Source organism: Erpetoichthys calabaricus, chromosome 2 (genome assembly GCF_900747795.2).
Source record: "Erpetoichthys calabaricus chromosome 2, fErpCal1.3, whole genome shotgun sequence".
Classification (NCBI taxonomy): Eukaryota; Metazoa; Chordata; class Cladistia; order Polypteriformes; family Polypteridae; genus Erpetoichthys; species Erpetoichthys calabaricus.
Window position 1 is genome coordinate 23,856,103 of NC_041395.2, and position 23,843 is coordinate 23,879,945.

Sequence of the window (23,843 nt, forward strand, 5' to 3'; positions counted from 1 at the left end):
AAAATGTGGGTCCCCTTGTAATTTTGCTGATTTTAGATAGATAGATAGATAGATAGATAGATAGATAGATAGATAGATAGATAGATAGATAGATAGATAGATAGATAGATAGATAGATAGATAGATAGATAGATAGATAGATAGATAGATAGATAGATAGATAGATAGATAGATACTTTATTAATCCCAATGGGAAATTCACATTCTTCAGCAGCAGCATACTGATACAATAAATAATATTAAATTAAAGAATGATAATAATACAGGTGAAAAAAACAGACAATAACTATGTATAATGTTAAATATTAACGTTTACCCCCCCTGGTGGAATTAAAGAGTCGCATAGTTTGGGGGAGGAACGATCTCCTCAATCTGTCTGTGGAGCAGGACAGTGACAGCAGTCTGTCGCTGAAGCTGCTCTTCTGTCTGGAGATGACATTATTTAGTGGATGCAGTGGATTCTCCATAATTGATAGGAGCCTGCTGAGCACCCTTTGCTCTGCCACAGATGTTAAACTGTCCAGCTCCATGCCAACAATAGAGCCTGCCTTCCTCACCAGTTTGTCCAGGCGTGAGGCGTCTTTCCTCTTAATGCTGCCTCCCCAGCACACCACTGCGTAGAAGAGGGCGCTCGCCACAACTGTTTGATAGAACATCTGCAGCATCTTATTGCAGATGTTGAAGGAAGCCAGCCTTCTAAGGAAGTATAACCGGCTTTGTCCTTTCTTGCACAGCGCATCAGTATTGGCAGTCCAGTCTAATTTATCATCCAGCTGCACTCCCAGATATTTATAGGTCTGCACCATCTGCACACAGTCACCTCTGATGATCACTGGGTCTATGAGGGGTCTGGGCCTCCTAAAATCCACCACCAGCTCCTTGGTTTTGCTGGTGTTCAGGTGTAGGTGGTTTGAGTCGGACCATTTAACAAAGTCATTGATTAGGTCCCTATACTCCTCCTCCAGCCCATTCCTGATACAGCCCACGATAGCAGTGTCATCAGCGAACTTTTGCACATGGCAGGACTCCGAGTTGTATTGGAAGTCTGATGTATATAGGCTGAACAGGACCGGAGAAAGTACAGTCCCTTGTGGCGCTCCTGTGTTGCTGACCACAATGTCAGACGTGCAGTTCCCAAGACGCACATACTGAGGTCTGTCTTTAAGATAGTCCACGATCCATGCCACTAGGTATGAATCTAATCCCATCTCTGTCAGCTTGTCCCTAAGGAGCAGAGGTTGGATTGTGTTGAAGGCGCTAGAGAAGTAGCATTAATTTGACAAAGTACCCTAAGCTGCTATATACAGTACAGTCCATAAGTAAACTTATTATTACCCTAAATTACCTATGTCCCAGACAGTGTTTTGGATTAGGGCTGAGTTTTCCAAGCATCATTACGCATCGATCATCTTAACCATTATAGAAAGAGAGAAAGAAAAAGAGAGAGGGAGAGTGTTTAAAGTGATGTCATAGTGACTAAAACAGAACAATGTAGTTGAGAACAGGCCATTCAAACCAACAAAGCTTACCAGTCCTATCCACTTAATTATTCTAAATAAAACATCAAGTCAAGTTTTGGAAGTCCCTAAAGTCCTACTGTCTACCACACTACTTGGTAACTAATTCAATGTCTCTGTGGTTCTCTGTGTAAAAAAAACTTCCCTTTTACCACTGGGAGGATATTTATTTCCTCATATGTGAAGACCTCAGAAAAATATGAGCTTAGAGCATCTGCTATTTCACTGTCTGTAATTTTTAATTCTCCTTTAATATTCCTGAAGCACTTTATCTCCTCCCTGACTGTTCTTTTACTACTAAAATATTGAAAGAACCTCTGGGTTATCTTTCGCCTTATCTGCTAATGTCTTAATGTTTTTTAGACTCCCTAATATCCTTATTAATGGTTCTCATATCCCCTACTCTTCACATTAGAATTATTAATCATATACTCCTTTGCAGCTTCTTTTTCAATTTTTTATTAACCCAATGCAGATTTTTTTTTATTTCCTACTAAATCCAAATTTAGCTATGTACCTGTCCTGCATTATACAGTATATAAAATGTTTTTAAACCTGTTCCACTGCTCCTCGACTGTCTCCACACTTACATGTAAAAGCGTATCCCAGTCTATCCTCCTTAGACTTTGCCACATCTGCTCAAAATTTGCCCTACTAAAGTTATACTTAACAGTTTTAGTCTATGCATCCACACTCTTCCAAAACACTGATAACTGTTTGATATTATGGTCATTTGACCCTAATGGTTCAGTCACCTCTATACCCTCAATACTATCCTGATTATTTCAAAATACTAAATCTTGACAGGCTTCACCCCGTGATGGTACTTTAACATGCTGTGTTAAAAAACAGCCGCTGATTATTTCTAAAAGCTCCTGCTTTTGTACTCCATAATTTGTAAGCTTATCCCAGTTAATATTCAAGTTAGTTAAAGTCCCTAAAGACTATAATATCCCCCTGAAAACTTTGCATTTTTTAATATTACTAAAAAGATGTGCATTGAAATTAATGCATGCATTGGAGAGTTTATATCACACTCCTAAAATAAAGCCTTTTTCCCTAATGTTTTCCGGATGAAGCCAGATGTCCTCACTAAGATGGGGCTCATTGTCCAATTGAAGAGGACTTGCATTTAAATTCTGTTTGACATAAACAGCAACTCCACCTCCTTTCCTGTCCTGTCTATCCTTCCTAAAAATGTGTATTCCTCTATGTTATTCTCATTCCCATCTTTATTATTTAGCCAGGTTTCTGTTATTGCTATAATATCATAAGTATGCTCCACTACATACAACTCCAACTCACTTGTTTTATTTTTGATACTTCTAGCATTAAGGCAAGCTATTTTTAATCGTGTTACTCATTTCACTTTTGTATTTAAATGTTGGGATAGAATTTACATTACTATGCATTTTTATTCTTACACTATTGTTTGTTCCTCCATGTACAGTTCTAAACCTGGTCTGTCCTAAACTCCCTCCCCTATTCCTAGTTTAAACAATCCTCGACTAGCCTACTCGTATGCTTCTCCAATACATTGGTTCCCCTCCGGTTCAAATATAACCTGTTGCAGTGGAACAGATCCCATCTGTTCCAAAAGGTTAGTCCCAATGTACCATAAACCTATATCCTTCCATCATGCATGAAGATTTGAGCCACACTTTAAGCATTCTAATCTCTTCAACCTGGACTGGCGCAGGGAGAACTTCAGAGAAGACTACCTTGTCACTTCTGCTCCTCAGCCTGGCACCTAACTTATTACATTTGGATCAGAGAACTAACACACCAACCTTATGTATGTCATTTGTTCCAACATGGACAATAACAACTGGATCCACCCCCATTCTGGCCAACAACCTACCCATCCTTCAAAGGAGGTCTCCCACCTGTGTACCTGGAAGGAAACACACCATGCGAGACTTTCTGTTTCTGGAGCAAATCTGCACTTCAATCCCCCTAATGATTGAGTCCCTACCTCTCTCTTTCTTGGAACTGGCTTTGAGGTGGTCCGTTTCGGCTCCTCATGCCCACCTATCATTCCAGAATCTTCGGAGACACCATCCAGCTCTGCAAGGATCTGAAAATGGTTCAACACTTCCAATTCTGGGGTTGATGCTCCCAGACATTGTGCACCCTTTACCTTGCACTTTGTGACCATGACGCACCTATCTCTACATGTTTGGTCTAGAGTCTATCCTCCCGTGCCACCTTTGTGCTTTTTTGCTTTTGACATCTTAGTGACAACAGGAACAGATTTTGTATGAACCAGCATTGAAATACCATCCTCAGCATTGAGTGACAGGTGTATTGCTTTTCCCCTATTTTAGTATACAACAACATGAGCAGCAGAATGCTTGTTGACACATTAACTAATTTCTGGGAACATTTTAATTAAAATGGGTCCACAAACTAACTAAATCAAGGGAACATTTTAAATAAAAGCACAAATTAACTAAATCGAGGGAACATTTTTAATGAAAATGTGTGCACAAATTGTAAATCATTCCCACAATATAGATATTTTTTCTACCCATGTCCTCTCTGGAGCTCCATACATGTTCACCTACAGTACAGGCACTGTGAGAGAAGGACAAGACCATGATAAAGAGTTGGGGTACCACCCTGGTAACCCTGTATAACTGATGGAATGAAAACAAAAGAAAATTGCATAACCTTTGTGGAAAGATCTTTTTAGACATGAACTCCGAACAGAACTGATTTAAGAGGGCAGATCTTCCAGCTTTGAGGACCTCTGGCAGAAAGAGGCAGGTCCAGGTTGACAGACTCCAGTGGTGATGTCAGTGGTGGTAAAGCCATAAACCTCCTGGCCTGCAAAGGGAGGAAGTGAAGAGACATTAGTACACTGTCCCATCCCCTGGAGTGGCAGGCTATTACCTTTACCAGAGTCTTTAAGCTGTCCCCTAAGCACACGCATGTGGCAGCACTCACAGCAATCTGACATCCAGCTTACAATTCCAACTTCACTTTGATCTTCATGATTATAGACCTATCCAGTCACACCTAAATAGAAAGCTTTCCCTGTTAGCTAATATCGATGTGACATGATCAGAAGGGGTGTCTAACAGGTCACTTTTGTGAGATCACATCGATATCTTACAATGTTGCAATAGGGAGAAACTCCAAACAAATGATAATTATTCAAAAGGAGAGCCTAGTGGCTCAGTGAACAGAAAAGGTGCAGTTTTGGTGAAAACTATACCTGACATTTCAAAAAAATAAATAAATAAATTAACCAAAATTAAGACTTCAAGGGGCATTTTGAATAAAGCATAAATACTGCAGTTGAGACTAATGAGACCAACCTTACAGAGAGTTAGGTAAGAAAAAGGCTAAAGTTACCACGTCTAACAGCAGTCTGATTCTACACCATCTCGTAACACCAACATCGAGGACACTGCAGGAAATAACACACACCAGACCACGTCATACCTGAACAAACTGTTTTTATTTTATATGGTGCAAATAAGCACACCTAAAATGTTCAGTTTCGTATCAAATTTTTGCCACAAAATGGCATAGCCTCTTTGAAAATGTGCTATCAGGAGAAAGTTGAGTTCTCATAGATGTGATGTTACATTCATTGAAATGCACCATTAACAATTAAAAAAGAGGGTAAAGTTGGCCAGATATATAATTGTGGATTTTTTTTTAACTTCAGTCCTTGTACCTCATTCACTACTGACATATGTCATATTTATAATATGTGAGTATATACATGTGGCTAGTGGAGTAGTGAGGTAAGGTTTGGGTGGCCTCTTAAGCTTCCACATGCAGGGGACTGTGAGGGTCTTAAACCAGCCTTGCATCAGTCAAACTGCATATATGTTTTATCCTTACTATTCATGAGTTGTAACATAAAACGCATATTAAATGTGTATTGCAAAACAGCCTTTATAATACAACTCTGCTGTGATATAGTACATCCCCAGAACAATGAACAAAATAAATACATCCATCCATCCCGCTAAATCCTAACACAGGGGTCTGCTGGAGCCAATCCCAGCCAACACAGGACGCAAGGCAAGAACAAATCCCTGGGTAGGGCACAAGCCCACCACAGGGCACACACACACACACACACCAAGCACACACTAGGGACAAATTAGGACCGCTAATGCACCTAACCTGCATGTCTTTGGACTGTGGGAGGAAACCGGAGCACCCGGAGGAAACCCATGAAAACACAGGGAGAACATGCAAACTCCACGTAGGGAGGACCGGGAAGCAAACCCAGGTCTCCTAACTGCGAGGCAGCAGCGCCACCATGCTGCTTATAATAAATACATTTTTGGAAAAAAAGTGAAAAAGATTTAAAAGACTAGCTCAAATGATAAGTTTGATATTTTTCAAGTCAAAGTTGTTTATTCACAATCATAGTATATATACTGCTCAAAAAATTAAAGGAACACTTTTTAATGAGAGTATAGCATCAAGTCAATGAAACTTCCGGGCTATCCTCACAGGTGGCGTAGTGGTAGTGCTTCTGCTTTGCAGTAAGGAGACTGTGGAAGATTGTGGGTTCGCTTCCCGGTTCCTCCCTGTGTGGATAGCGCTTTGAGTATTGAGAAAAGCGCTATATAAATGTAATGAATTATTATTATTATTATTGTTGATCTGGTCAGTTAAGTAGCAGATCGGCTTGTTCATCAGTTTCAGCTGCTTTGGTGCACTAGAGAGTTCAACAATGAGACGACCCCCAAAACAGGAATGAATGGTTTCACAGGTGGAGGGAGGCCACTGACATTTTTCCCTCCTCATCTGTTTTGTCACTCGTTTTGCATTTGGCTACGGTCAGTGTCACTACTGGTAGCACGAGGCGATACCTGCACCCTAAGTGGCACAGTTAGTCCAACTTCTCCAGGATGGCACATCAATACATGCCATTGCCAGAAGGTTTGCTGTGTCTCCCAGCACAGTCTCAAAGGCATGGAGGAGATTCCAGGAGACAGGCAAGTACTCTAGGAGAGCTGGACAGGGCCGTAGAAGGTCCTTAACCCATCATCAGGACTGATATCTACTCCTTTGGGCAAAGAGGAACAGGATGAGCAATGCCAGAGCCCTACAAAATGAACTCCAGCAGTCCACTGGTGTGAATGTCTCTGACCACACAATCAGAAACAGACTTAATGAGGGTGGCTTTAGGGCCCAACGTCCTCTACTGGGCCCTGTGCTCACTGCCCGCCTGGCACCGTGTAGCTCAATTGGCATTTGCCATAGAGTACCAGAATTGGCAGGTCCACCACTGGCGCCCTGTGCTTTTCACAGATGAGAGCAGGTTTTTTTTTTTGGGTGTAAATATGTATTATCTAACTGCCTTACCTCAACCTTTCTTATTTCTATTTGTCTGTTTTATTTAATTCTGTCTGTTATTAGATGCAACCAAGAAGGCAAATTTCAAGTTTTCTTGTGTAAACATGACTAAATAAAGAAACCTTAACCTTAACCCTGAGCACATGGGACAGACGTGAAAGGGTCTGAAGAAGCCGTGAAGAACATTATGCTGCCTGTAACATCACTCAGAATGACCGGTATGGTGGTGGGTCAGTGATGGTCTGGGGAGGCATATCCATGGATGGACCAGGGGACATTGCTTTAATAGTAGACGATGTTGCACACCACAACTCTTGGGTAATGGTTCGAGTCATTAACACCATGCCAGATGCCAAACGTGTAGTCAGAAGAGTTTGCATGCAAACCAGAACCTGCACACTGGACAGACCCTAGAAATAAACTCTGCCTGCTACAACAAACAATTGAAATAAGAAATTTTTTAAATGTTTGTTTGCAGTTATTTGCTAGTTGTTTGAAAATAATATTTAGAGTATGAGAATAGTTTATTTAAGTAAAATATAGTAATTGTCTCTGCTCCTGCATAAACAATTAGGGGCTGGAAGTGTAAGAGCCAATCCTAGAAAGTTAATGTCTAATATTAAATTCATGTAAGTGTTTGATTAATTTTGATGGAATATAATTTTCTCATTTTCTTATATAATACACTACCGTGGCTGTCTGTTTGTCTGTCCAGGATTTTAAATGACCTGTAGCTTGCAAACTGTTTGATCTATTGACCTGAAATTTGATACACATATACTACGTGACCTCTTTTGTCCGCTTTTGGGGTGATGATTTTTATTACTCTTTTTATTTTTATTTTATTTTATTGTAGAATCAACTCTCGGCAGCGGCCAGCAGGGCAGCCGTGCAGCACATGTGTACAGGCGCTGTTCTCTTCCCTACCACCTTTGCTGTCAATTCCCCTACCTCTTCATATCTTAAATCATTCTTGAGGCAGATTGAAGACTTACGTGCCAACTTAAGTGAAAAGTTAAGAAAAACATACTAAGTAATTGCAACACAAAAACAGACTGAATCAGTTTTAACGCGAAAAGATGCCAACAAAAGACGAGAAGAAGCGGGCCGCTAGGGTGGAGAAAAGAAGATCTGCTCAGGAAGCAGCAAGCGCATCAACCTCTGAGCAAATGAATGATAAACGTACAGAGAAAGAGGATGAAACTAGGAATGCTCAAGTTAAGTGTATTCACTGCACATTATCATTACAGCAGTGTGCCATTACTGGTATATATATATAGAGAGAGAGAGAGAGAGAATATGGTATAGTCTTTTCAGTGGTGTAGCTAGCTTGCTGAAGGCCCCTGTGCAGCGCCCTGAGGTGGGCCCCTCCTGACTAGCATAACTGTTAGTAATTTACTCGCAACTATCCTAGGGGCCAGCTGGGCAGTGGTGTCCACCACCGTGACACTATCAGATCACATGCTGGTCACAAACAAACCGGCTCTCTAAATGGAATTTGAAATAACTTTTTTAGTCGCTTTATTACAGCAGCTGTAAGGTAGCAAAAATAAAATAAATTGTGGGAATGGAATGTGGGAGATGTGGGTAGTAGTAGTAGTACATAAATATATATAAGATGTGGACCCGCTTGCTTTTACAAGACAACTTTTTGAAGGAAGATGATTAAAATGTAACGTAAGCTAGAAAGTACTGTAGAAACTGTTCTGTGCTATAAAATGAAGGAATTTCAATTTGTAACAAATTAAAACAACAACACCGCCTGACAGGATACTACTATGCCAAAGGTGGCCAAATTTGGGAATGTGCACTTCCCTGTAAGGCGGACTAGGATGTGTTGTGCCTCCGATTTGGCTCAGAGCCTTCAAACTACTAAGTCTAAATTTGTGTAAACTGTAGGCCTGCCGAATACGTAATATCATCATGGACTGGATTGGACTTGCCTAGTGATGGTGCAAACATGTCACTGAAACTGTTTATTATTAATGCAATGAACTGTGTAAGTAATTTAAGTTACAGTCATCCCTCACCTATCGCGGGGGTTACGTTCCAGAGCCCCCCGCGATAGGTGAAAATCCGCGAAGTAGCGACCTATATTTAATTTATTATTTATACATATTTTAAGGCTTTATAAACCCTTCCCACTCTCTTGTTAACCTTTCCCACACTCTTATAAACACTTCCTATGCTCTTAAACACTTTCTACATTCTTAAACACCGCAGACCAACACTGCACACTGCACGCAGCGATCAGACGTCGATGTGTCTGCACTCGCTTTGTGAAGGGGGGCAGCTGAACTCACGCTGAGCAGAAATGGACTTTGTGCTGCTTCTGCCAAAATGCCTGCTTGTCCCTCTGCGCGTTCAGAAGGAGGAGGAGTGTGTGTGTGGGGGTGTGAGGGCTGAACGCACGTTCGCTCAAACCCCCCCACCCCGGAGGCGCAGTACGCTCCTGCTACTTCGCATTGTCAAGAGGGTGGGGAGCTGAATGAACGCTAAGGAGAAGTGGACTTTGTGCTGGCTTTGTGCTGCTTGTCGCTCTGCGTGTCAATAATTTTAAAGCCTTGTATTTTCCTGTCTCACTGTCTTGTCTTGCGTGAAGTTAAAATGTTTTATAATAGTGAGATGTTACTCATATCCTTAGCCCGACATCCACATATCATATGTGTTAAAAAGTGTGTTTTATAAGTTTACATGTGTTTAAAGCATGTAGGATGGGTATTTTAAGGCTTAAACTATAAAAATGTTTATTTATATGGTCTTTCTATATCGCGGATTTTCTGATGTTGCTGATGGGTCTGGAACATAACTTCCGCGATAGGCAGGCAATCACTTGTATTTAAAAACCCGCGAAATCGTGAATCAGCAAAAAGTGAACCGCGAAGTAGCGAGGGATTACTGTATTCTATTTTTTTTTAAATCTATACAGCCCAAAGTGGGCCCCTCCAAGCTTGTAGGCCCTTTGCTTTGGACAATCTGCACAATCCATTGCTACACCACAGCTGTTATCTTCCTCCCTCTACAGACTGGATGATTGACAGCACCACAACCTCTGACATCACTTCCGGTGTCCATCCCCCTGGACTCGCCTCTTCCTGCCGTAATATCATCATGAACTGGATTGGACTTGCCGGTGATGGTGTAAGTAAGCCACTGAAACTGTGAATTATTAACGCAATGAACTGTGCAAGTGATTTAAGTTATTCAAATTTTTTTAAAAATCTATACAGCCCCGAGTGGGCTCTCCCAAAGCTCGTAGGCCCTTGTGCTTTGCACAATCTGCACAATCCATTGCTACGCCATAGACTCTTATTCCCTCTGTAAGTTAACAAGAAATAGAACTTTCACGGTATATCTGTAAAACAGAGAGTCAATTAAGCCAGTTAGGAAATAGTCTCACTATTAGCATGGACTGTTAGATATGTTTGCAAATAGGAGATGGCATACAGTTTTCTGACTATGTTTAATGTGCTTAAATTACGACTGTATGACCAAACTGAGAGAAATGAAAGAAGAAAAAAATCCTTAAAAAGAACTTTTCTTAAACAATAACTTTTCTTTTCTTTAATATCATTTTTTTTCTCTACTTTTTGTGTGAACTATTTTGCTTTGAATTTTACTAAAACTTTTTAAAGAAAGATACTTGGTCTGTGGAATTATTTGAACACATATCAAATTATTACCAGAACCATCCTATGAAGCAAACTAAAAGCAGCAGAACTTTGGTAATTTGGGACAAACGCTGCTACAGTTTGTAAATTTTAAAAATACATTGTTTGTTCTTGTGGCTTACAATGGGGCTTGAGGGTACGTAGGTGGGTGGAAAAGCCTCAAAACTTATCGAATATGTCCAATAAGGTTTCAATTTAAGAAAATATGCCTTCCAGTTTATGAGACATCTTTGAGATAACAAAAGAAAACTAGAAACAACTATTTTATCATACATTCTTGGAGTTATTTTACTTGAGGTAAGAATACATTTCTTGTTTGCTTGGCTGCTTACTGCCCCCATTGTGGGTGAACTTATGACAAGTAAAAGCTCCCAAGCGCCAAGTTCTTTTCTGTTATAATTTTACTTTTGTTACTGTAATTTGCTTTCTGTAGCAGTTATGTATTGCCGTGGCTTGTAACAATAGATAAATGTGCACTCAAATAATAAAATAGCAAACTGGTGATGCCAAACTGTGTGTGTGCATGTGTGTGTGTGTGTGTTCACCCTGTGATGGACTGGCACCATAGCCGGGGACCATTCCTGGTCTATGCCTGATAATTGCTGGCGCAGACTCCAACTTCCTTATGTAGCCAAAGGTCTGTAGTGTGCCTCTGTGATCTCTGAGTTTTATTCCACATTACATATTTTTACCTTAAGAATGGTAACTGAGGCCATGAATAGACACAGCTGAAACCTTTAAACAGTGTAGGCGAGCTGACAGGAAGCGCAAGAAACAGAGATAAGGAGAGACAAACGGCGCAGCTCAAACAGGTTATTAAAAGGATGCTGGCATGCTCCTTGTTTGCTGATGGTCAATTTATGGTCGGTAGTTACTGTGTGCTATTTAAAATTGAACTGTGCTAGTAAAGATTGGGGCGGCATGGTGGTGCAGTGGGTAGCGCTGCTGCCTTGCAGTTGGCGGACCTGGGTTCACTTCCCGGGTCCTCCCTGCGTGGAGTTTGCATGTTCTCCCCGTGTCTGCGTGGGTTTCCTCCGGGCACTCCGGTTTCCTCCCACAGTCCAAAGACATGCAGTTTAGGTAGATTGGCGATTCTAAATTGGCCCTAGTGTGTGTTTGTGTGTGTCCTGCAGTGGGTTGGCACCCTGCCCGGGATTGGTTCCTGCCCTGTGTTGGCTGGGATTGGCTCCAGCAGACCCCCCATGACCCTGTGTTCGGATTCAGCGGATTGGAAAATGGATGGATGGATAGTAAAGATTGAATTCCATTTTCTAGTGATTGTATGTTCTTATTTTGGAACCAAGCACTACGAAAAGTATAAAAGCTCTGGCAACTGCACTGAAAATTTAAGCTCACTTACAGACGGATGGAACACATCACTCCTGCCTGTGCCTAAGACATTTCTTCTTGCACCCTAGAACAGGACAAAGCCAACTGCCAGGAGCCCCAGTACTACATCATGCTTTTCCAGGAGCTTCCTTCATATTATTTTTATGAGCTGGTATTAAAAGAAGCTAAGTGCATCCCTTCTTTAGTGTCATTTTGTCTTGCTTCCTCTTCGAATTTCCGCTGTACCACAAGGGAGGGATATAGTATTTTATTTTATTATATATTATATGATGATGATGATTTTATATATAAAATATATATATATACATATACACATCTTCTTCTTCTTCTTTCGGCTGCTCCTGTTAGGGGTTGCCACAGCAGATCATCTTCTTCCATATCTTTCTGTCCTCTGCATCTTGTTCTGTTACACCCATCACCTGCATGTCCTATCTCACCACATCCATAAACCTTCTCTTAGGCCTTCCTCTTTCCCTTTTACCTGGCAGCTCTATCCTTAGCATCCTTCTCCCAATATACTCAACATCTCTCCTCTGCACATGTCCAAACCAAGGCAATCTCGCCTCTCTGACTTTGTCCCCTGGCCATCCAACCTGAGCTGACCCTCTAATGTCTTCATTTCTAATCCTGTCCATCCTCATCACACCCAATGAAAATCTTAGCATCTTTAACCCTGCCACCTCCAGCTCTGTCTCCTGCTTTTTGGTCAGTGCCACCGTCTCCAACCCATATAACATAGCTGGTCTCACTACCGTCCTATAGACCTTCCCTTTCACTCTTGCTGATACCCGTCTGTCACAAATTACTCCTGACACTCTTCTCCACCCATTCTACCCTGCCTGCACTCTCTTTTTCACCTCTCTTCCACAATTCCCATTACTCTGTACTGTTGATCCCAAGTATTTAAACTCATCCACCTTCGCCAACTCTACTCTCTGCATTCTCACCATTCCACTGACCTCCCTCTCATTTACACACATGTATTCTGTCTTGTTCCTACTGACCTTCATTCCTCTCCTCTCTAGAGCATATCTCCACCTCTCCAGGGTCTCCTCAACCAGCTCCCTACTCTTGCTACAGATCACAATGTCATCAGCAAACATCATAGTCCATGGGGACTCCTGTCTAATCTTGTCTGTCAACCTGTCCATCACTACTGCTAATAAGAAAGGGCTCAGAGCCGATCCCTGATGTAATCCCATCTCCAATTTTAATGCATCCGTCACTCCTACCGCAGACCTCACTACTGTCACACTTCCCAAGTACATATCCTGTACAACTCTTGCATACTTCTCTGCCACTCCCGACTTCCATCATACAATACCACAGCTCCTCTCGAGGCACCCTGTCATATGCTTTCTCCAGGTCCACAAAGACGCAATACAACTCCTTCTGGCCTTCTCTATACTTCTCCATCAACATCCTCAGAGCAAACATCACATCTGTGGTGCTCTGTCTTGGCATGAAACCATACTGCTGCTCACTAATCATCACCTCCATTCATAACCGAGCTTCCACTACTCTTTCCCATAACTTCATGCTGTAGCTCATCAATTTTATCCCCCTGAAGTTACTACAGTCCTGCACATCCCCCTTATTATATTCGAGGGGGGACCCAAAAATAACCGGAAATAAATAAATAACCTAACAACAACAAAATTCCGGTTATTTTTGGGTCTCTCCCTTGTATAATATATACATACATACTTAATATATACTGTCACAAGCAACTGGGGGACAGACTCAGCCGGGACACCTGGAAGGACTGGGAGGTGGCGTATTTGTCCTCTGGGCCATGAGGGGGCAACTGCCCTGGATCTGGAGAGGACCACGGGAGAGGAGCAAGGAGGCTCAAGCCCATTGTTGTCCGTGGCCACTGCCAGGGGGTGCCCCTAGTCTCAGAGAGCCCAGGAAACATTTACTTCCGCCACACCCGGGAACATGGAGGATGATACTTCCAGGGATGCCCTGGGTCCTTCCAGGCGTCCCGGCTGGGTCTGTCCCCCAGCCACTTGTGACAATACATATACACATACAGTTAGTTTTTTTTTTTTTTGCTTGACACCTATGAGGCTCCGTAGAGAACTGAGTTTTGGTAGTCTATTAATTAAGATACCAAAAGCAGGAACATAAAGGGCGCTGCTGTGTGAGATGTTTGCAAAACGCTCTGACCGGCCTTTGACTTATTTGCATTGGGCATCTCTGCATCTGACAAACAAGTAAAAGAGAAATATACACAAAATATACAAGTTCAAGCAACCACCCTCAAGGTAAAACTGAAACAGTAAACTTGAAGTCACACCGAGCGTTATTCCATTTTAAGATGAACGAGACAATGCTTTTCAATGGGAATTTTCTAAATTTTAAAACTTTTTACAGTGTGTTCTGTTTGAGATATCACAACCAAAACTGAACTGTCTCGACAAATTTCTTGAAAGAACAAGCCTGTCACATCTCAACAAAATTGGTAAATAGGGGGCTGGGTTGTTTCATGTGGATAGGCAGACAAATGGACAGATAGACTGGCCTGGGTTTTCGCAATAGGGTCTTTGTACATTTTACACTAATACACCTAAAAATGGTTAAGGATATACAATACAATACAATTTATTTTTGTATAGCCCAAAATCACACAAGAAGTTCCACAATGGGCTTTAACAGGCCCTGCTTTTTGACAGCTCCCCAGCCTTGACTCTGTAAGAAGACAAGGAAACACTCCCAAAAAAATGGAAGAAACCTTCAAAGAGAGATCCCTTTCCAGGTAGGTTGGGGTGTGCAGTGGGTGTCAAAAAAGGGGGTTAAATACAATACAATACACAGAACAGAACACAAGTAATCTTCAATACAATATAATAGTGCAATAGAAATATTACAAGTGCAGAGTAGAATTCAACAGTAGATGATATCGCATAATACGATTTGGATTTGTTCAGAGTCCTGGAGACCATATATAAAGAACAGATAGAAAAGATAAGAAAAGAAAAGATAAAGATATAAAAAGAAGACCTCTGAAATTGCATCTGTTTGCCACAATGTAGGGTCAAAACATGTTAATCATTTTCTTCTTCTCAAGGAAGCAAGATGGTTATCTAAAAGAGGCTAGGTGTTGTCAGAGGTGCAGGGGTGAGTCTACTATAATACTAATGAAGCTTAAGCTTCATGCCCCTAATCCTAGAGGGGCCCCAGAAGTGACTTTAGTTCACATTGCTTAAAACTTGGGTGTTCACTGCATGAGAAGAGTTTTTTTTAATTGATAATAATGTTAATAAAATAGTGTAATTCACTACGACAGCAATTTTAATCAAAATCTGAGATGTAATGGCTAAATTTAAAATAAATTGTGGTGATCTGTCATGGAACAGCCCCATTGAAGAAGATAACAGTGGTTAACCAGACCTTGATGCTGGTTGTGAAGGGGCCCCTATAACAGTTCAAGCTTCAGGGCCCCAAATTCAAATACATACATAATGTATTGCACCAGACAGCTGACTCAGAGGAGGTCCTCCCTACCTTTACAGTGCTGTACTTTTATTCTGCTGTACACTATACTATGCTATTATTGCAATTGGGCTGAACTAATGAGACGATGAGGGTTCTACTCCATGCTCCCATCTAGGCTTCTGGGGAGCACTTGAAACTGACACCGTCAGTAATGTCACCGATGAGCTAGACAGTGAAGACATCAACAACTAAGCAAGGGGATGGTGCAATAAGTGCAAAGTGCTTTTATTAAAAACAAAACCAAAAACAGTGTCCAAATAAATAAGTGCAGTGCATAACGTTCAATAAATAATCCTTTAAGAGCAAGTGAAAAATGTGGAGGTTAAAAATCATATAGATAGATCCATAAAAATGAAGTTAAAAACAATGGCTGGAAGCAGTCTTTTAAAACAATACCTGGTGCCTTCTTTTACTGGTGACTCCCCTGCTTTTCCCATCCAGGCTATGCACCAAGGGAGTCACCCTACCTGCAGCTGACCTTCTTCACTCGACTGGTCTGGTGGTTCCCGATCCCTAGCTTCGTTCAGCCCCTGCCAGACTGAGACTTGGCTTCCCCCAACAGCCAGGACACTCATGCTGGGGATCCACTCCAAATCTCGAGCTCCTGCTGCCTTCGCTGCGGCAAGCCAACCTTCTCCCGGTCACTCCTGCTCCATACAAGCGCTCAGCAAAAGTGACCACAACCGTCGGCCCCCGTGTGTCGGCCAAACACCCCGACATGGATCAGAGCTGTGGACCCACTATACCACAAACAGTCACTCAGGAGAATCATCAAGGTCATCAGATGGGCCCCCTCTCTCAGGTAGTGTTTTGTTGCATTTAAGGCCCACGACACCGAGAAGGCTGTGACAGTGCAGAGCGCAAGACATCTCACACACACTCCTCTACATTCCGATGACTGAGGTTCAGCCACATCTAAACTCCCCTTTGCTATTTCTAAACCTACTATAAATACCTACATCTGCAAATAAACTACTAAAACACCACTGTCAATAAATAATTATTCACATAAAATGTAGTTCATGAACTACAGTAAAGGATAAGGTGTTTTTAACCCTTGATGTTGTGGGGTACAAAATCTGTACATTTCGGTTTATATTTCCATTATATTTTGTTCAAGACAGGACAACAGATGAAGTACTTTCAGGACAAATCAAAGCATGTCTTCTTCCCAGTTATACATCACTTTTATAACAGCTGTTCCAACAAAGAAAAGAAGACATGCTGGTGGCTCAGGCTAACAATTACTTTATAACCTGAGATAACCTGAGAAAGGATGGACATCTAATTATTTTACAGCCTGGGAAAGGAAGACATAATGACACCTCAGAGAACATGAAAAGGTTTTATTTTTTTGGGAAAACGGACTAGTGGATTCATTCATCATATTGACAGCCAGCCAGTTAGAATATCTAACAATCATATCTTGCAAAACCCCCCGGTAGAATTTTAGAATAAATTTGCATCGTCTGAGGAGCGATATAGTAAGGAAGGAGGGAGGAAGAAGAAGGAATGAAGACGTCAGAACAGGGTGCCGGCAACGTGCAGCCGTTTCCATCTGGTTGTCAGAAAAGCATCATGAACAACTACGAGTGCTAGATCACAAGCTGCCTGCAATATTCATCCTTGTCATCTTTACTTTTTCGTAAGCTTTCTCTAAAGACTATATATATCCAGGCTTTTCTATCAGCCCTATTTTCTATGATTCTTTGTTCCAGTGGTATTATTATTATTATTCCTGTAATAAAAACCATGCTGCTTTTAACTTTCTGTGCTTTGTCTTAATGTCTATAGAGTGATTGAAGTAATACTGTAAGTTAGATTTCTTTGAGCACATGGTCAGCCGGAATTTGCCATTCCCTGTGTGCTGTGAGGTTTACTAAGGGCTGAGGGTGAGAGCTCCACCAAAAAGTAGGGAACAGTATGTAAAGTAAGGCATTCCTGGCTGATAAATGGCCTATAGTCAAGAGTGCTGAGCCTTTGTATGTTTAAATGTATTCTTGTAGACCAAAAGTAACATTTAGGTCTGAGTTATCATTAAAGCATCATATGTTGTTTGTGCCGATAATAAGTAAGTCTCTTGAAGTGCTGAGAGAGTGACAGGCTGTGTTATTCCTAAGGCACTTGTGTGGTTTAAAGTGCTAGAGGTTAACCAGCTGCGTGTTTGTCATTCATTAGGTTCTGTGTGTATGCGTATCGCTATATATGCATGTGTTAATCTTAAAGTACAACAGTAGATGAACCCGGTAATGAACTTGATGAGTACACTTACAAGTCAAGTCAAAGTCAAGTTGGGGAGCATGCATTGGTACAGTGCGTTGCTGCACCCACTGCACGATGAAACAACTTGGGATCCCAGTTTGCAATCCTCCAGGCAGACACGTGGTCCAGTCCCACCCTCCGGAAATGACCCTCTTTCTGCCGCAGCCAGGTGTTATGTGGGCGACCCCTTGGCCTGGTCCAGACACTTGGGTCCACAAAAATGAGGATCTTACGTGCCGGATCGCCCTCAGGGAAATGCGCCACATGGCTGTAGTGCCGTAAGTGACGCTCCCTTACAATGCAGGTAATGTGCCTCATTCAGGACTCCATGAGCAACAACTCATTCGACACATAGTCAAACCAACGGTATCCAAGGATTTTCCGGAGAGACACTGTACCAAAGGAGTCCAGTCTTTGTCTCAGGTCACTGAATAGTGTCCATGTCTCGCAACCATATAGCAAGACAGGAAGCACCAGAAATCTAAAGACTTGGACCTTCGTTCTTTTGCATAGATATCGGGAGCGCCACACACCCCTTTCCAGCGACCTCATGACACCCCATGCTCTCCCAATCCGTCAAAAGACTTCATTCGAAGAGTCACCAGAGACATGAATGTCACTGCCAAGGTAAGTAAAACTCTCAACAAGGTTCGACACTCTCTCTTCAGACAGACACACTGCTGATGGCCATGCCCAAGAGGTCATTAAAGGCATGGCTCTTTGGTTTTTATCAGGACACTCACAAGCCCAGACACTCAGACTCCTCGCTCAGTCTCTCGAGCACCCCAATCAGAGCATCGTCAGCAAAGTCAAGATCCGTGAATATTTCTTCACCAACAGATGCCCCACAGCCGCTGGACCCCGCGACCTTGCCCAATACCCAGTCCATACAAGCATTAAACAGAGTAGGAGCAGAACACACCACTGACGAACCCCAGAATCAACCTGGAAAATGCAGAGGTTCTACCTCCACTCTACACAGCACTCAGAGTACCAGTGTACAGGCCGGCCATGATATCCAGCAACATCGAAGTAAACAGGTGAAGGGTAAGTAGAGGGAAATACTACGACAATACACTTCAGAAGCAAGGATACTGTATGTGACTTGCAGATGATACTTGGATTGCGAAATCATCATACTTAGTTAATATTTTTGAACACTTAAACAAGACTAATTTCAACATGCAAGGAAAAGCTGAAAATATTGTCCAGTATTTTCCCCTGATCAAAGCTCTAAGACAGGGGTCCTCAATCACAGTCCTGGAGGGCCGCAACGGCTGCGGGTTTTTGTTCTAACCTGGTTGCTTAATTAGAAAGCAATTTTTGCTAATAATTTAATTTCATGGCTTGCTAGTGCTTTAACTCTGCCATGTCAGGTCATTCTCATATCCTAGATTTTCTTCCCCTTTCTAAGGATATCATCCAAATGATTTGAAGGCTAAAATGGAGGAGTAATTCTCAGTACTTCACTTTTTTCTCTTCACTTTCCTTCCAAGTATTTAATTAAACCCAACAGTGCACGATAAACACACACAGGTGTAAATGGAAACACGGTAAATGGAGAAATGCTGGCCTCTTTTGTCATTTGCATGTTATTGCTAATTAGGAGCAATTAAAAACCAAGAATACGGCTGTTTGAGACTAAAATAAGCAATAAAGGTTCAAAATCTTAACAAGCGAGACAACTAAAGTGAAGCAGAAGTGTTACTTGAGCAATAAGGGCTTCTTATTAAGCAATTGGGTTGGAGCAAAAACCTGCAGCTACTGCAGCCCTCCAGGACCGTGATTGAGGACCCCTGCACTAAGAGAAGAGTTAAGTTTGTTGTGTGCCACCATAGTGAAGGAGGTCAATGTGGATGTGTTGTTCCAACAGAGAATAAATAGATCATGCCACTGATTTCTGAGCATATTGAAGTACAGTAAAAAAAATAATTTTATATTAAACATATACAATGTACATATAAAATATAGGTCGGGGCTCCTATCACAGTATCAAGCCATTGTAAGCTCAGTCTCACAGAGAAACAGAAGTTGTTAAATACTGTATGTAAAGATGACAGTTTGAAATGCGCTTCTTGAGAAAATATGGAAAGAATCAAAAATGAATGTCCTTATAGGGTGGCGCAGTAGGTAGCGCTGCTGCCTCGCAGTTGGGACACCTGGAGACCTGGGTTCGCTTCCTGGGTCCTCCCTGCGTGGAGTTTGCATGTTCTCCTCGTGTCTGCGTGGGTTTCCTCCGGGCGCTCTGGTTTCCTCTCACAGTCCAAAGACATGCAGGTTAGGTGGATTGGCGATTCTAAATTGGCCCTAGTGTGGGTGTGTTTGTGTGTGTCCTGCGGTGGGTTGGCACCCTGCCCAGGATTGGTTCCTGCCTTGTGTTGGCTGGGATTGGCTCCAGCAGACCCCCGTGACCCTTTGTTCGGATTCAGCGGGTTGGAAAATGGATGGATGTCCTGATATTGAGATAAAAGCTCTGATAATTCTACTACATTTTTAAAATCTTTGTGAGTTGATTTTCTGTAATGCAAGCATAAAAAGTATAGAAAGAAAAGCTACAGATGACAGAGGAAGTAAAGAAAGTATGCCTCTCCAGTATTCTGCCTAATATCAAAATGATTTCTGAATCATCCATCCATCCATTTTCCAACCCGCTGAATCTGAACACAGGGGTCTGCTGGAGCCAATCCCAGCCAACACAGGGCAGGAACCAATCCCAGGCAAGGTGCCAACCCACCACAGGACACACACAAACACACACTAGGGCCAATTTAGAATCGCCAAACCACCATGGCTTTGGACTGTGGGAGGAAACCGGAGCAAACCCACGCAGACACAGGGAGAACATGCAAACTCCACGCAGGGAGGCCCCAGGAAGCGAACCCAGGTCTCCTAACTGTGAGGCAGCAGTGCTACCACTGCGCCACCATGCCACCCTTTCTGAATCATCCATCCATCCAGTTTCCAACCCGCTGAATCCGAACACAGGGTCACGGGGGTCTGCTGGAGCCAATCCCAGCCAACACAGGGCACAAGGCAGGAAACAATCCTGGGCAGGGTGCCAACCCACCGCAGGACACACACAAACACACCCACACACCAAGCACACACTAGGGCCAATTTAGAATCGCCAATCCACCTAACCTGCATGTCTTTGGAATGTGGGAGGAAACCGGAGCGCCCGGAGGAAACCCACGCAGACACGGGGAGAACATGCAAACTCCACGCAGGGAGGCCCCAGGAAGCGAACCCAGGTCTCCTAACTGTGAGGCAGCAGTGCTACCACTGCGCCACCATGCCACCCTTTCTGAATCATGACAGGCATAAATATTTTTTTAATAGTTTCAATCATTATCCAGATTAGTCTGCAGTATTTTGTTTATTTTATGGTTTACCTATAATCAGTGCATACATACCGTCTCTAAAGGCATAGTAAAGATGAGATGGGGATGTGAATATAACAAAAAATTGACTAGGGGTGTCACAAAATAATATACTTACTGATGCCATCTTTAAAACAAAGCAAAAAAAACCTGCTATAAACCGTACAGTAAATGGGGAAAAGTAATCTTTATCTTTAACAATATTCTCCGCATTTCTCATGCTGACCAAAGACCAGCAGGTGGCGCGGCAGCTGGAGGCCGCGAGCCGAATGCTTAAATGTGCGCGCTTCTCATATTTATTACACGCTTGTCCTGACGTCATCAAGAGGAACCGGTAGTCGCGTGCGTTTGTGTGTCTATGTTTAACTGACTGGAAGAGATCTAAGCACGCGACGGAAGGTCTACAGGTTACTCAGTTATGGCGCAGAAGGTGTTGTAAGTAAATTAACATTTCTCATGTGCAACTTCTACGGATTTTGAATTTGTCATTGAATGCACAAAAGTTTGGAATTAGTAGCAGTTAAGGTAATCGTTCCTTTTCGATTTGTTCGGTTTGTTTAGCCTGGAATTTCATGCCAAATCCTAGCGAGGTAAAGTCAAGTTAATTGCCTACTCTAAGTTGACATCTTTGGTGTCTGTATAAATGGAGTGAATGTGCTGAGCACAAACATTATAAGTTAACGCACTCAGCATCATTCTAATGCATTTGGAAAAATAAGACCAAATACGTGACAAAGAATACTTCGGTGATTACATTTTGTTAATTTCCTAACTGTAAATTCCGTTTATAGAATTAACGGGGTCAAGAAGTTCATCTCCAGTGACAATACCTCTTATTTTTTTGGGTTCCACGCATACTTTTTAAAAATTTGAAAGGCTTCGTGTTGTCTTTTGATTTTAAATGCAGGAAATTATTAATCCAGTTATCTGATTTAGACTAGCAAACCCCTTAATTCTTGGAAAATTGTTTATCACTTGAAAAAATGAAATCTAAATAAGTGGAAAGATTTTTTTATTAAGCCATTTTATCTTGTTTTAATTATTGATTTATTGATTCATCAAGAAATGTCAACTCAAAATTATTTAGCCTATTTTAAGAAATCTTGTCAAGTAAATTTTGCTTACCCCATTGGCAGATACTGAATATATACACCTATACGTGTGTGTATATGTATTATGTGTGTGTATATATATATATATATATATATATATATATATATATATATGTATATAACGTGTGTGTGTATGTACAGTTATATGAAAAAGTTTGGGAACCCCTCTTAAATTTTTGGATTTTTGTTTATCATGGGCTGAGCTTTAAAAAAAGCAACTTCCTTTTAATATATGACATGCCTTAAATATGCAATATGCATCATAACAAAATTAGATGGGTGCATAAATCTGGGCACCCCAACAGAGATATGACATCAATACTTAGTTGAGCCTCCTTTTGCAAATATAACAGCCTCTAGATGCTTCCTATAGCCTTTGATGAGTGTCTGTATTCTGGATGGAGGTATTTTTGACCATTCTTCCATACAAATCTCTACAGTTAAATTTGATGGCTGCCGAGCACGGTCAGCCTGCTTCAAATCATCCCATAGATTTTCAATGATATTCATGTCAGGGGACTGTGACGGCCATTCCACAACATTGTACTTCTCCCTCTGCATGAATGCCTTTGTAGATTTTGAACTGTGTTTTAGGTTATTGTCTTGCTGGAATATTCAACCCCTGCGTAACTTCAACTTTGTGACTGATGCTTGAACATTATCCTGAAGAATTTGTTGCTATTGGGTTGAATTCATCTGACCCTCGACTTTAAAAAGGGCCCCAGTCCCTGAACTAGCCACACAGCCCCACAGCATGATGGAACCTCCACCATATTTGACAGTAGGTAGCAGGTGTTTTTCTTGGAATGTGGTGTTCTTCCGCCATGCAAAGTGCTTTTTGTTATGACCAAATAACTCCATTTTTGTCTCATCAGTCCAAAGCACTTTGTTCCAAAATGAATATGGCTTGTCTAAATGAGCATTTGCATACAACAAGCAACTCTGTTAGTGGCATGCTTGCAGAAAGGGCTTCTTTCTCATCACCCTGCCATTAAGATGTTCTTTCTTCAAATTGCGCTGAATTGTAGAATGATGTACAGATACACCATCTGCAGCAAGATGTTCTTGAAGGTCTTTGGGGGTGATCTGTGGGTTGTCTGTAACCATTCTCACAATCCTGCTCATATGCCGCTTCTGTATTTTTCTTGGCCTGCCAGACCTGCTGGGTTTAACAGCAACTGTGCCTGTGGCCTTCCATTTCCTGATTCCATTCCTTACAGTTGAAACTGACAGTTTGAACCTCAGAGATAGCTTTTTGTAGCCTTCCCCTAAACCATGAGACTGAACAATCTTTGTTTTCAGATCTTTTGAGAGTTGCTTTGAGGATCCCATGCTGTCACTCTTCAGAGGAGAGTCAAAGGGAAGCACAACTTGTAATTGACCACCTTACTGTAAATACCTTTATATCTCATGATTGGACACACCTGTCTATGAAGTTCAAGGCTTAACGAGCTCATCCAACTAATTTGGTGTTGTAAGTAATCAGCATTGAGCAGTGACAGGCATTCAAATCAGCAAAATGACAAGGGGACCCACATTTTTGCACAGCTAATTTTTCACATTTAATTTCATACAACTAAATACTGCTTCACTAAAAATCTTTGCTCGGAAAACACCGCAGTACTCAGATGTTCCTAGGAAATGAAAGCCATACACTGTTATCTTTATTGTTGAAAGGAGAGTCTATTATGCAGGCTGAGAGGGGTTCCCAAACTTTTT

At 41.8% G+C, this 23,843-nt stretch overlaps 1 protein-coding gene across 3 annotated transcripts in view; it reads left to right on the plus strand.

The window, feature by feature from the left end:
• Positions 1 to 23,843, plus strand: part of mrpl23 (mitochondrial ribosomal protein L23) — an 873,401-nt gene that overhangs the window by 742,483 nt on the left and 107,075 nt on the right. The window contains exon 1 of one of the 3 annotated variants that reach the window (XM_028793519.2): positions 21,312 to 21,447. The exons of the other annotated variants lie outside the window; for them this stretch is intronic. Coding sequence (XP_028649352.1) covers positions 21,431 to 21,447 — 17 coding nt within the window. The 5' untranslated portion in view covers positions 21,312 to 21,430. Of the gene's footprint in view, positions 1 to 21,311; positions 21,448 to 23,843 lie in introns of those variants that run through there. 3 annotated transcript variants of the gene reach the window in all.